This window comes from Taudactylus pleione, unplaced genomic scaffold (genome assembly GCF_031769625.1).
Source record: "Taudactylus pleione unplaced genomic scaffold, aTauple2 ptg000632l, whole genome shotgun sequence".
NCBI lineage: Eukaryota > Metazoa > Chordata > Amphibia > Anura > Myobatrachidae > Taudactylus > Taudactylus pleione.
In genome coordinates, this window is record NW_028285034.1 from 259,102 (window position 1) to 274,804 (window position 15,703).

At 48.0% G+C, this 15,703-nt stretch overlaps 1 protein-coding gene across 1 annotated transcript in view; it reads right to left on the bottom strand.

The window, feature by feature from the left end:
- Positions 1-11,996: 11,996 nt before the first annotated feature.
- Positions 11,997-15,703, bottom strand: part of ETNK1 (ethanolamine kinase 1) — a 32,705-nt gene continuing 28,998 nt past the window's right edge. The window contains exons 7-8 of the mRNA XM_088454767.1: positions 14,743-14,816; positions 11,997-14,013 (exon numbers count right to left, since the gene is read on the bottom strand). Of these exons, the coding sequence (XP_088310893.1) occupies positions 13,941-14,013; positions 14,743-14,816 (147 nt within the window). The 3' untranslated portion in view covers positions 11,997-13,940. The remainder of the gene's footprint in view (positions 14,014-14,742; positions 14,817-15,703) is intronic.

Consider the following 15,703-nt stretch of genomic DNA (forward strand, 5'->3'; position numbering starts at 1 on the left):
TTATACTAATATATTGCAAGTCTGTGGGGCCTATTTACCAAGTGCATATTCAAAACCCCTCGCTTGTTTTGCATTAAATATTATTGCCCTTTTAAATCTGGCAGGCAAAAATATACATAAATCAAGGGTTCTGAAAATCCACTGTTTAGTAAATATGCTCCTGTGTTACCAAAATGAGCGTATACATGTGCAAGGGGTCACGGTCATAGCCCCCAGGATATACCACGTGGAAGAAGTAGGAGAGGCCACATTAGAACTTTTGAGGTCGAACTGCAAACCCCTTCCTTCAAAGATGGTGGTTAAGGCTTAGGGTGGGCACGGTTCCCCAATACCCTGCGAGTGGCATGGGGTGTTATTATCTACAAGGGTGGGATAGAGCAGCTGAGGAACAGAAGAGGTTATGAGTACAACTCTAGATCCTTACACCATTCCCAGCGGCCTGGAAGGCGAGACGCTACCGTAGGGAGAATGCAGGGTTACACATCATCTAAGGCTGGGGTGTCCAACCTTTCACCTTCCCTGGGCCACATTAGAAGATGGAAATTTGGTTTGGGCCGCACATAAAATAAAATAACAGTAACGATACCTGATCATCCAAAAAAACCATAGAAAACATAGTTAACATATTAAACTTACTTGAGAGTTCGGATGCCATGCCAGTGCCTCCTCCAGTATATATGCCATGCCAGTGCCCCCTCCAGTATATATGCCATGCCAGTGCCCCTCCAGTATATATGCCATGCCAGTGCCCCCTCCAGTATATATGCCATGCCAGTGCCCCGGCTCCTGTACCAAGCTCTCTCACCCATCCCCCACCCCCTGCATCAAGCTGAGTCCCCCACCCCCCCGGCTCCTGTACCAAGCTACCCCAACACCCCACAAATCCCCTGCATCAAGCTGAGTACCCCCAGTCAAACACCCCCACACAGCTACTGTACCAAGCTCTGCTTACCAGGCAGAAATCACCCAACGGAGCCGCGGCCACCACAGAGTACTGCTACGCCACTGTGACCGCCCAGCAGGCGCAATTACGCTGGCGGCACAGTGAGTGAAGGAGAGCGTGGGGGGCGTGGTCTGGGGGCGCCGGGACTACAGTGAGCAATCCCGGAACAGCAGGACATATCGTGAATGTCCCGCTGAATCCGGGACACTTGAGAGGTATGCGGGCCGCATTACGAGCTGACCTGGGCCGCGGGTTGGACAAGCCTGATCTAAGGGGAGTCGGGGCTCTGTTTGTACATAAGGGAAGGTAGAAACGCAGGTAGGTAATGATTTAGGAACGGGAGTTTTGTGCCTTAGGCGCATATAAATATTATATTCACAGCTAACAGCGACCTGTAGAAATGTGGTGGAGAGATGTGGAAAGAAGAGATTTTATCATCTGCCAGATTGCTGACAGGGGCTTTGCCTTCCTAGGCTTTAATGAAGCTGAATTTGCAGCACTAACCTGTCTAATTTACATCTATTCCTGGCTCCAAATTAAACATTGAAGCCTATTAAAGAAAAGCCCCCTTCTGCAACTGTGCTGAAATTGAAATCACTTCTCACTCCCCGCCCCCCTCCCCTAATGTACGTCACACTTATTTTCTATAAACAAACACTTACCTGCACCTGACACACACCACACACATTCCTGCACAGGGCTTAGGCACCACAATCCTATAAGGCAGAGGTGTAACATACAAATAACAAAGGATCTAGCGCTGACAAATAGTATCATTTATCAGGTAAGAACGCACTTTGGGCGCAGTGACTCAGATTCCAGCCAGACTGGTTTTTGGAGAAAATCAGAGATCTCCCCACAATCCCTCACTGGCTGCAGCAATCCAGGTGGAATTGGAGATGTGTTTTAGTCTGAGTACACACTGGAGTGAAGGTATTCGCTCCAACATCGGAACAAAATGCTCGTGAATGGTTATTGTGCGTCCTCACTGGATGACTTTAATGAACGACAGGACTATCACCGTTCCGTCATTCATTAATGCACTGGCCGCTAGCAAGTTCACTAGGTTTGATGTGCAGCACATCAAAACTGGCGACTGCAGGAGCACGTCATCGGCGGTACACACTGAGCGATGTAGTCTATATATCTTTACGAAACAGCATATTGTTCCGACATCGCTCCAGTGTGTACCCAGTTTAAGATCAGGGCTTCTCAACTTCAGTCTTCAAGTACCCCCAAGCAGGTCATGTTTTCTGTGTGTCTTTAATCATGCACAGGTGAGTTAATCTATTTTGCTGAGTCAGTAACTATCCCATCTGCTTCAACATATAGAGATGTTGAAAATATGACCAGTTGTGGGTACTTGAGGAGCGCTGGAATATCTGGAAATTGGACATGGGCAGACCAAGCATAGAGGCAGCGAGCAGAGGGCACAGGGAGGTTTGGCATGGTGTCTGGGACTGCCCAACATTGATGAATACTGTGAACCATAAGTGACCAGTCTCCAGTCTTACACTGGAAGTCATTATCACCTCCCAGCAAGAAGACGATGGGTGTACAAATGGCGTCCACCACCAAGGTACTGCAGGAATCAGTGCTCCAGTGAGCTGTGTGACACTGGTGGGATCATATGAAGTCAACGGGGTGATTCAATTGCTTTTCGGGCAGCGATAATTAATGAGTGCCAATTATTCTTTTTTATATGGCACCCATTAATGACCGTGCGAAAAAGCACCAGGTTTAGATGCACAAAGCAGATAAATCCATCGAAACTAAAGGGCGCGATGCGGGTATATATGGAAGACCCGAGGCATCCTGGGAGCTGAAGCTTTAACTGTTTGGTGTCTGGATCTCTCCAACCAGAATATCCCCACGGTATCCCTGTAGAATTTGATGGCAGATAAGAACCACTTGGCCCATCTAGTGTGCCCCATTTTTAAACATATTGTTACCTCAACCCTTATTGATCCTTACTTCTTCTGAAGGATATCCTTATGTCTATCCCATGTGTGTTTAAATTTATCTACTGTCTTAGCCTCTACCACCTCTGATGGGAGGCTATTCCACCTGTCCACTACCCTTTCTGTGATCTAATTTTTCCTCAAATTTCCCCTGAACCTACCACCCTCCAGTTTTAGAACATGTCCTCTTGTTCTAATATTTCTCTTTCTTTGAAGAATGTCTCCTTCCTTTACCATGTTAAAACCCTTTATATATTTGAACGTTTCTATCATGTCCCCCTTTCCCTTCTCTGCTCCAGACTATACATAATAAGATCTTTTAGTCTTTCCTGGTACGTTTTGTGGTGTAGACTTTGCACCATTTTAGTTGCCCTTCTTTGTACAGTCTCTAATGTATTAATATCCTTCTGGAGATATGGCCTCCAGAACTGAACACAGTATTGGAGATGAGGACGTCCCAATGACCTATACAGTGGTATTATCACTTTTCTTTCTGCTACTGATTCCTCTCCCTATGCACCAAGCATCTGACCTGCCTTCCTCATTGCTTTGTTACAATGTTTGCTTTGCCTTTAGGTCACCTGAAATAGTGACTCCTAGATCCCTTTCCTCTTCAGTAGTTTCTAGTATAGTGCCATTAATACTATATTTAGCCTTTGAATTTTTGAGGCCTAAGTGCATGATCTTGCAGTTTTTGGCATTAAACTGTAGTTGCCACGTTCTTGCCCATTCCTCTAGTCTACCTAGATCATCAATCATTTGTGTTACCCCTCCTGGTGTGTCTACCCTGTTGCATACCTTTGTGTCATCTGCAGAAAGCCATAGTTTCCCTTCAATACCATTTGCCAGGTCACAAATAAAGATATTAACAAGCACTGGTCCCAGTACAGATCCGAGGTACTCCACTGGTAACATTTCCCTCCTGAGACTGCTCTCCATTTACTACAACTCTTTGTTTCCTATCCTGCAGCCATGATCTTATCCATTCAACTATCTTTGTATCTAATCCCAGCTTTCCAACTTATTTAACAGCCTGCAATGTGGAACAATGTCAAAAACAAGAGATATGGTAAGAATTTGTCATCTGTTTCTACGAGGTCCATAGGATCTACAGGGTTGACCTTGGGGTATAGCTGGATCTGGATCCACGGGCACCACGCAGTTAAAGCTGTTGCTGCTCCCAGGATGCACTTGGGTCCATCCTCCACTACACCCCGCCCCCGAGCCACAGGCACCTCAGTTAGTAAGTAGCCAAGGGCAGAGGAGGAAAAAACAGAGAGACGGAAGACTGGAACACACAAGAACCAACTTCACAGAAAGAGAGACAGAAAACCGGAGACCAGCCACACAGCCCATATGAAACCAGGTGCATCAGGGCGGGCACCCTGTAGACCCTATGGACCTCATAGAAACAGAGATAACAAAGGTAAGTTCTTACCATATCTCTTGTTTTCTACTTCAGGTTCCATAAGGGGTTGACCTTGGGGATGTCCCAAAGCAGTACAACTAAGGGCAGGGACGCTCCTGCGCTGAAAGGAGAATCCAGCGCCTGAAGGATGGATCCTGAGAAGCGAAAGTGTCAAAGAAAGAGAACATTAGAAAAGTCTGTATGGAAGAGCAGGTGGCCGCCTTACACAGCTGAACAGCCGAGGTGCCACGGCCAGCAGCCCACGAGGGAGCCACAGACCGAGTGGAATGAGCCTTAACAGAGGCCGGAACAGGTAAACCCTCCTGTGAATAAGCCTCACAAATAACCAAACGAAGCCAACGGGCCAGTTTGTTTGGTTTCACAAGAGGGGTTGTCCTGCCAACAAAGAGGACGAACAAAGAATCAGACTTCCACATGGAACTAGTCCAGTCCACATAAACTTTGAGAGCACGGACAACATCTAAGGAAGCCTCACCAGCCGAGAGATCAGGTGACTGAAATGCAGGCACAACTATTTCCTGAATAATGTGAAACTTAGAGACCACCTTAGGAAGAAAACCCGGACGGGTGCGAAGCACTGCCCTGTCCTGGTGAAAAATCAGAAAAGGAGAACGGCAAGAAAGCGTGCCTAATTCTGACACTCTTCTGGCCGAAGCAATTGCCAGGAGAAAAACACACAGTCTTAACTGTCATCCACTTGAATTCCACCGACTCAAGAGGTTCAAATGGAGGACCCTGCAGGGGCCGACGCACCACTGCCAAATCCCAAGGAGCCACTGGTGGAACAAAGGGAGGCTAAATCCTGAGAACACGCTGGAAAAAGGTACGGACATCAGGCAGAGTAGCGATCCTATGCTGGAACCACACAGAAAGTGCAGACACATGAATTTTCAAAGAAGCGAGGCGTAAGCCTAGGTCCAACCCAGAATGAAGGAACGCCAAAATCCTAGACACACGAAATGCTTGAGGATCATAGTTTCAAACATACAGTTTAAAATAGTTTCAAACCTTTAAAAATACATATGCCACACTCTGTTGTAAATCCTGGCGGAAGCAGGCTTGCGCGCCTGTAGCATTGTGCTGATGACTGAGCTGGAAAAACCCTGGGACCTTAAGACGGATGTGTCAAGAGCCACGCCATCAAAGACAGATGACCCAAATCTGGGTAAAGGCAGGGCCCCTGAGACAACAGGTCCCGACGTTGAGGCAGAAGAAACTGAACGTCGATGGATAGGCCCCAAAGATCGGAGTACCAGGGACGCCTGGACCAAGCCGGAGCCACCAGCAGAAGCGTGCCGCTGTCCTGTTTGAATTTCCAAAGGACCCAAGGCAGCAGGGATATCGGAGGGAATAGATACGTCAGTTGAAATGTCCATTTCACTTGACAGCGCATCCACCAGGCTTGCGCCGGCGCCTCTTATCCTGGACCTGTACACAGGCAGTTTGCGATTGTGACGGGAGGCCATGAGGTCCACCTCCAGCAGTCCCCACCTGTCCACAAGTAGTTGAAATAACTATGGGTGAAGGGACCATTCCGCGGGAAGCACGTTGTGACGTCTGAGGAAGTCCGCTTCCCAGTTGAGAAAATCCTGGAATGAAGACTGCCGAGATGGGCGGAAGGTGGCACCTCCGACATTGCTGCTCAATTGCGAGTTCCCCCTTGACGGTTGAAGTACGCCACCGTGGTGGCATTTAACGTGCACTGCCCTTCCTTGAAGAGCGTGACGGGACAACTGGAAGGCCCTGTACACGGCCCAACATTCCAAAATATTGATGGGAAGAACAGCTCCCAACCCCGAAGACCGGCATCTGTCACGAGCAGAACCCAGTCCAGGATCCAAAAGGGGCGACCCTTTGTGAGAGGAGATGTCTGAAGCCACCAAGCCAGCGACAGGCACACCTCCGGAGACAACACCAGCATCTGAGTCCTGATCCGGTGTGGTAACCCATTCCATTTGGATAGAATCAGCCCCTGCAGGGGCCTGGAATGAAACTGTGCCTACTCCACCATGTCGAATGTCGACACCATGGACCCCAGAACTCATTGCTGAGTGAACCGACACCTGGGAACTCTTCAGACAACTGTTCATTCATAGTTGTAGGGAGGAAACCTTTTCTGAAGTCAGAAAGATCCTTTGCTGACGAGAGTCCAGAAGGGCTCCCAAATGAACCATCCTCTGTGACGGAATGAGGGAGGACTTCTTCCAGTTTATCAGCCACCCGTGCGCTTGCAGACAAGCGATCGTCAGGTGCAGATGTTGCAAAAGTACCTCTGGAGAGCCTGCCAGCAATAGGTCGTCCAGATACAGCAGAAGCCGTATACCCTGGCTGCGAAGATGGGCAGCCATAACTTTGGTGAACACCCTTGGAGCCGTGGAAAGACCAAAAGAGCAGAGCCTGAAACTAGAAGTGAAGCTGGCGTATAGCAAACCTCAGATACCGCTGGTGTTATAGGAACATGGAGGTAGGCATCCTGAATGTCCAGGAAGACCATATAATCCCCCGGTTCCATAGCCAGAATGATGGAACTCAAAGTTTCCATCCTGAAAGTGGGCACTCTGAGGAACTTGTTCAACGATTTCAGGTTGAGAATAGGCCGATGAGACCCATTGGGTTTCGGAACCAGAAATAGAGAATAGAGTAGTAACCGGTCCCGCATTGAGAAAGCTGAACGAGAAAAACAGTCCCTGCTTTCAGCAAAGACTCCTTCCTGAATCTGCAAGGCGTTGGTCTTGTCCTGAGAAAGACTCGTGCAGCCAAACTGTTGGGGGTGGGGGGGGGGTGGGTCTGTGACGGAAGGATAGGGCGTACCCCTGAGAGACCACTTCTCGTGCCCAAGCATCTGTGGTGATATTGCACCAGCACAGGGTGTATTTGAAGAAGTCAGCCCCCCACTCTGGGATCCCCCAGAGAGAGGCCTGTCCCATTAGGCTGAAGGCTTATCTTCTGGCTTGGGCGTCTAGTGCTCCAGGCCTGCTTCTTTGGTTTAGGGGCAGCCTTGGTTGACTACTGCCTCGGGAAGGACTGACCCTTGGACTTAGCCTTTCGGACTCAGGGTGAGGTCCTAGCCTTAGAAGGCGCAGCTGCTGATGGCAGAAACGCCAACTTAGACTTTGCCAAGGTATCAACAATTTTGTCCAGGTCAGAACAAACTCTCCCCTATAAAGGGTAAGGCCTCCAGGCCTTTCCTGGAATCCGCATACGCTCTGCAAGAACAAAGCCACAAAGACCGGCGAGCAGAGACCGCTGCCGTCGAAACCCTGGAAGTCAGAAGACTGGCATCCAAAGACACTTCTCCAATATAGGAAGCGGCATCCCTCAACTGTCCAACTAAAGCTATCAACCTCCGGAGCTTCCTCAGGAAAAGTATCTTCCAGTACATTGGCGCAGCTCTCACTGGCTTTAGCCACCCAAGAGTTGGCCATGGACGGACGGGCCACCGCCCCAGAGAGAGGGAGTAAATGGATTTTAAACAAGTCTCCACTTTCCTGCATGTGGGATCCTTTAGGGATGAAATGGAAGGCATAGGCAAGGTGGCACTCTTAATTAAGCGAGTAACGCGATAATCCACCGCAGGCTGGGTTTCCCACTTTTTGCAATGACCTGCAGGAAACGGATAACTAGATGCTAAACGTTTCTGCGGCTGGAACCTGTTACTAGGCGACTGCCAGGCCTCCGCCATATGATCAGGCAGCTGGTCAGAGAGGAAAAACAGCTGAAGTCACTTTTGCCTGTTTAAAATTTGGATACTTGGACTTAGGGGCCGGGGCATCATCCTCTATATCAAGAATGGACCGCACCGCCCGCATATTAATGGAAGATTTCGTCTCCACTTCCCGGGCAGGGGAATCCGAATCAGAGTCCTCAGGCAATTCCCCCTCATCCGAGGAGGCCTCAGAGTCTGATAACCACGCAGACTGGGATGACATAACAGGGCGTTTTGACGCCTTGTGAGGCTCGTCACTACGCAACATGGTTTGAAAAGCTGAATATAAGGCCGCCAAACTCTGGACTGAACTGGAGAACACATCCACCCAATGTGGTTGACCCTTTAAGGGAATGACGGACTGCTGCGTCATTGGAGGAGACTGAACATACATAGGGAACCCCGCATATGGATGAACAGTCTGAGGCCCAGGGGGGTTACTGCAATAATTGCGGTATACCTGGAGAAAGGGGGGGGGGGTGGCTGTTTGGGGTAACCCCCTATGGGGAAGAGAAGTGGGGACCACCAGAAGGTCCGCGATGGAAGCCAGCACCTGAGAAAATACCACCCAAGGGGGATCCTGTCCTGAAGATGGGGGGTTAGAGGGACCAGGTAACTGACGGCACCTTACACACAGCCAATCCCGTGATAAATCCTCCATATTTACCACTGCAGCGCATCGACTGCAGGAGAGCAGAGTGGGAGCCGTAGAGCGCCAACTTCCTCATCAGACATGATAAAATATATATACCCAAATATATATAGCAACACAACAGGGAAGCTCAAAATGTACTCTTGGCGCAACCACAAGTATGCAATACACAAGGCCACAAATATGGCACCGTGTAGCACACAACTGTATGTGACCGACCTCACAAATACATGAATTTATATAAGTGAGATCCAAGAAAAGCCCTTCCCACACACACCTGCCAGGGTTGGAGAAGGAAAGGGATAGGTATAGACTTACAGTAAGGAGATATAAAGCACAGTCAGCACTAGTAAAAGTCACATACAATGCAGAAAATACTCACTGCACTTTGTCACAACAATCACCCGCCCAGATCCAGTGTCTGGGAGGGCTATAGCGCTGTGTACACTGTCCTAGCAGGGGATAGGTACACAGGAGGACCGACTGCACACTGCCGGCGAGATCTGCGCTGCCACCAGAGAAAAGATGGCCGCCAGAGACCTCAGAGGAGGAGTGGCTGCAGGAGGAAGCAGCTCAGCGTCGCCAGACCTAAGCGGAAAGGCGAGCTGAACTGAGCCGCCGCTAAACAGGGAAGGCTGCCTCCACTGGCTAGCGATTAACCCCAGGGACACTGGCTCCCGCATAAAATCCTGGTGCTCTAGTGGTCCCACGGGGTATGCCTCCAGAGAGGGGGAGCCCGCCGCCACTGCTAGCGCCTCCAGTCCATCCCCAGAGACCGGAGGCATGCGACTGCATTTGTACACGCGGGTCACCGCAAGCAGTGACCCGCAGCTTACCTTGTCCCCGGCGCTCTGGCAGCAGTCATTGGAGAGCCCGTGCTAGTACAGATTCTGGAGTCCCGCCGCGATCCCCAGATCTGTACTGGCGTCGCGGTGCCAGTGGGGTGTAGGAGCGGGAGCTTGGACGTCCAATGGACAGTCTGATGCTGCCGCTCTGAAGAGTTACTAAAAAAGAAAGTAATAAACTCTTAAAAAAAAATAATAATAATAAAAAAAAGGCTATGGGGCCCCCTGAGCTAAGGTGACCCGACTCCAGCCGGGCACCAACTAAAAACTGAGGTGCCTGGGGCTGGGGTAGGGTATAGAGGAGGATGGTCCCAGTGCATCCTGGGAGCAGCAAGATTTAACTGCGTGGTGCCCGTGGATCCAGATATACCCCAAGGTCAACCCTGTGGACCCCATATGGAACCTGAAGTAGAAAGCCTTACGAAAGTCTAAAGAATTAGGAGACTAAAATGTATTCACCCAAGTCATGGATTTATTTAACATGATTCTTTAATCAACTAATTGAATTTCATAATATTACTGATAAATACAGCAATAAACCCTTTCACCCCTGATGTAATTGGAAAGTTATTACCTAAATATTGTGGAAGGAGAGTGGTGGATTTTTTGGCGGTTGTGACTGTGTATCCTGGATTTCGATTACTTCTTATAAGCATTGGGGCCCACATCCCTATCCCCTTGCCATATCATTCGGAGGTCCTAGGGCCCTCCCCATGTCAATATTTATGGTATTAACCTTTCCTATTTATATATTTATCCAGTGATCATTTGGTTCCGTCTGATTAGGGTAATTTTGTCACTTTTATACTGTTGATTTGTATTGTGTCTTTTATTCCCCTTTTCAAGGGTACTTTTAGGTTATTAAAATGTTATATCTTCTCTTTTTAGAGGGTATTTCTGCATATCAATAAGTTGCCTATATTTAGATCATTATAGTTGCTCTCTTATGGATAATAAATACATGGGATAAATATCCACTCACCTTCCACAATCTCCATTGATACTGGTCCTTTTGGTGAACGGACGGACCCCAGTGGTTTTAGGCTAGATACACCAATAACCTTCACCCCTAGGAGCGCCATATCAGAAACCTTCCCACATATTACTCGAAGATTATTACCCAAATATGTCCCAATATCACTGTCACCCCTCTGTAGCAGGCTCCCATGTCAGGAGCTTCTCTAACAGAGCAGAACCAGAGTGACTAACAGTTTGGCAGACTTGCCTTTAATAAATTCTCTAAGGGGACTGCTCGATTCCAACCACACACCGGGCCAGTGATCTCACAGGAGCCTCGGCTTACGCACCTGTATCAGAACAGTAGAACTGAGGACTGCTCGATTCCAACCATACACCGGGCCAGTGATCTCACAGGAGCCTCGGCTTACGCACCTGTATCAGAACCTATCAGGACAGTAGAACTGAGGACTGCTCTATTCCAACCATACACACGGCCAGTGATCTCACAGGAGCCTCGGCTTACGCACCTGTATCAGATCCTATCAGGACAGTAGAACTGAAGACTGCTCGATTCCAACCATACACAGGGCCAGTGATCTCACAGAAGCCTCGGCTTACGCACCTGTATCAGATCCTATCAGGACAGTAGAACTGAGGACTGCTCGATTCCAACCATACACCGGGCCAATGATCTCACAGGAGCCTCGGATTACGCACCTGTATCAGATCCTATCAGGACAGTAGAACTGAGGACTGCTCTATTCCAACCATACACCGGGCCAATGATCTCACAGGAGCCTCGGCTTACGCACCTGTATCAGATCCTATCAGGACAGTAGAACTGAGGACTGCTCTATTCCAACCACACACCGGGCCAGTGATCTCACAGGAGCCTCGGCTTACGCACCTGTATCAGATCCTATCAGGACAGTAGAACTGAGGACTGCTCTATTCCAACCATACACCGGGCCAATGATCTCACAGGAGCCTCGGCTTACGCACCTGTATCAGATCCTATCAGGACAGTAGAACTGAGGACTGCTCTATTCCAACCACACACCGGGCCAGTGATCTCACAGGAGCCTCGGCTTACGCACCTGTATTAGATCCTATCAGGACAGTAGAACATCAGGCAGCTAGGGCTTGGTAGGATTCTGTATAGGAGACATATTGCCACCTTAATTACCACAATGTCACTTTGTAACAAAGTCACATTGTGGTAAGTAAGGTGGCAATATGTCTCCTATACAGAAGGTTTAACTATTTTAATACAGGTTTATTTTCTTCTCTCTTTTATAATTTAACATTAAAAACTGTTGATAATATCCTTATGGTACACAAACAGATTTAATATTCTTAATTATTGCATAGACCGGACCGGCTAGCACCGTCTTTTTCTAGATTTGGAGATGACTAGAAGATTGCGGTCTCCTGCGACAGCCACTGACATTACGGCAATATAGAGGAACAATATAACAGAAACAGCGCTAGGACCAGTGATAATAGTAAAAAAGTACTAAACATCATTTAATGATGGCGACCCTATGCGCATCGCGGACAAAGATGAGGAACAAGAGACCACGCCAGGCCGGGAGAGTTAAAGTTCTCTCTTTATTGGGGGGGAACAGTCAGAAATGTACAGGTGTAGAGATTTCACAGTTTTCTGCGCCATTCTCCTGACCGCTACGAGCGTCGGACGAATGGTGCCGCCACTTACTGTCATAGGGAGAATAGAAAGTAAAGTGCTTTCATCTATTAATTTACATTATACAGTGATTCAAACTGACTTTATTTAGCTTTTGGTTGAGATGCGGTTCCGGCTGTAAGTGCTGACAATAAAACAGACCCCCCCCCCCCCCACACGCGTTACAGATCAGCCACGGAGAGAAAATCGCGCAAGAACCAGGTCTCCGGGAGACTCCGCAACAAATAATTCACTCTAATTTACAAATGTCATTTACACTGGCTGTGTATGTACAATATGCTACATGTGGGCCCTGCATTGTACACCACACCCCCACCCCAAAATGTCTTATTTACATCTTCATTGAAATACAGATGACAAGAGAAGGCAACAAACCCACCTAAAAGTAAACAGTCTTTCCCACCTGACTATGTAGAGGAGCGCAGCCGATTATCCACATGGCTTCCTCACCACGCATCGCGCCGATACATGAACGCTCATTACATTAACACCATAGAGTTACAAACATGTAAAAAACAGTTCATATAAAAGGTCCGTCAGGAAAACATTTGGCCCAGTGCGATCCCGCCTATTAAACCAGCATTCTCTGCTCTCCCACCTAGCAGACTTTAGAACATACACACGCGTTTCGCAAACCCTATCCAGAGGCAAAGCCAGGTCTTCTCCTGGCATCACCAGTGGTGAATCGGTGTCAGTGCAATCGTCAGACATACACACAATTGAGTGAAGGGCTGTAGGATAAAACATGGGTATTTTTGGTCTAGTCTGTGCACTGGATCAGCACCAACATCTGCTCCCTAGCTGGAAGGAGAAACCCAGCAATACACACACAGTTGTCAGATACCCCATCGGGTAACAAGCGCACACTCTCAGAGCAATCAAGAGACTTTTACTAGGATCCCTGCAGGTATATTACATATATACATTTCAAGGCAAATATCTCGCCGCTCACCTGGTGCCTGCCGTAGTCATCGTACAGGCTGCAATAGGACGAGCGGCTGTAAATCACTTGAGGAAACAAAAATAAAAAATAGGACTCTTGAATGAGAGTTTAAGGTACATTTGAAAAAAGGTGCTATTCACAGGCTGACCACGTCCACGCTTCCGCCTCCAACGAGCGTCCCGAATGTGCTGTAACTCGGCAGCCGGGGCTGCGCTACGCGTAAAGCGCCTTGAGGTTGCCTGTGCGAAATGGACTACTCACAGATATAATGAGGTATGGAATACTTCCAGTTACTACGAGAAGAGGTACCATCGTTCCCACAGAGATTCACATTTTACATCGTGTAGTGACCACGGGGGGCTCCCACAGCCCCAAATACACAATCCAGGAAGTGAAATGAACAGGAGGAGAACGCACATTGCACACGACAGATAACTGCTCTACCAATGTCAATGTTCAGTGAAATAAGAATAATAAAAAAAAAACGAAAACGAAAAACCACCACATGAATATGTTCTGATCTTTGTTACAAGTGAATGGTGACTTAAAAAAAAAAAAAAAACACACTGGAAGTAAAGCTATAAATAAATACACTTAAAATATTAAATTAGAAAACATAGAGCCTCTTGCAATTTGCATACAAGTTAGTTTCAGATTAAAGACCATCTAAAAAAAAAGCATTAAGATAACCAAAATAACGCGCTCTAGAACTTCAGACGATGGCGTGGTCCCGGGGAAGGTCCAGTCATATAACATTTGATGTGTAGTTTGCAGCGTTGAGTGGCGCCTCCTCTGCCTATTCAGGGAGAGCGAGCGCCATTACTTCCGGCTTTATTTTAAAGTACTGGTTGAGACGTACGACAGCGTACCTGCGGGAGATAACACGGGATAAAGAATCAGAGACGTGGGACAAACTTCCAAATCAATAACCCGAGGTTTTATTCAGGGCGATTCACTGCGTTGCGGCAGAGCTTGAGAGGTCTCAGGGAACAGCGTCCGACACTGGTGCAACTGGACACGCGGAATAATTCATATAATACGGGAAACCCGCTAATCCTCTGCATACAGCGCAGGAGGAGCAGCTTTTACTTGATGCACGGCTGACAATTTAGGGTGAACGAAATAACTTACAGCGCCAGAACGGCACGCTATATCACACTTATGCTGTATGAATAATATTAGGGACATTATTTCTCATACTAGTGATCCCCTCGACTAGCTTATTCCAAAATAGTATATTTACTAAGCAACATGCGATGGACACCCATATTCTCCCACGCCACGCCAGTGGCCACTGAATCTTGTACAGAAGGAGAGACGTTCACGGATCCCACACAACACAAGGTGCGGAATTAACCTCTAATGTTTGGAGAAGCTGCAGCCAGAATTTAAAGAGGCACAAAATTCGGCATTCGGCCCCCTGTATAGACGTGACCCTATGTGCAATAACCCCCCCCTTCCTTGTTTCACGAATGGCAAAGGCTGTTTAACCACTAACACCAATCACAAAGAGCATTCAGATGGCAGAGAGAGGATAATGACATTTAGCAGGAGATGTGGTGTAACACCGCACTCACTTCACAAGCATCAGTACTTACCCCAAAAAATCAAAGTCAATTTTGGAATATTTTGCTTGGATCAATGCCCAGAGTCCCCAAAAGAAGTGAGAAGCCTGCGGGGGAGAACCGTCAGAGATAGAATGATATATGTGTAACATATAGAGAGAGATAGACAGAAGATTAAATATACAGAGCATGGGATAGATTAGGGTGAAGTATTATGTGGTTACACAAATGATAAGTAAAACTAGGAAATGGATAAAGTTACAGCTGATCTCGGGGGTTTGGCGTCTGCAAGTCAGAAAACGGAGAACTAGGTAAACACACCACACCTACACTAATCCGAGCAAACACAAGTACAATACGTGGCATGTACAGTACAGTTTCTGCATTGCTAGAATATGAGCTATTGTACAACGGCAATAATAATAATAATACTGTGTCCAGGTAACTACAAAGGGTGGTGGAGAAAATATGGATAGGGGCCAATGAAGGATACAGTACAAGGAAGCTCTCAGGTGCAAAACTGTGTTCTTGTCACAGCACATGTCAGGAATACTAGCAGACTAGGACTATACAGTCAGATTGGGGGTAGTGCAGCCCCCCGTAGTGACTGCAGTACCAGCACTCCTAGCCTGGTCTGGTTACAGCGTGAGGTCCCCTGGTAACAGCACATGGCAGGATACTAGCAGACTAGGACTATACAGGCAGATTGGGGGTAATGCAGCCCCCCGTAGTGACTGCAGTACCAGCACTCCTCGCCTGGTCTGGTTACAGCGTGAGGTCCCCCGGTCACAGCACATGGCAGGATACTAGCAGACTAGGACTATACAGGCAGATTGGGGGTAATGCAGCCCCCCGTAGTGACTGCAGTACCAGCACTCCTAGCCTGGTCTGGTTACAGCGTGTGGTCCCCCGGTCACAGCACATGGCAGGATACTAGCAGACTAGGACTATACAGGCAGATTGGGGGTAATGCAGCCCCCCGTAGTGACTGCAG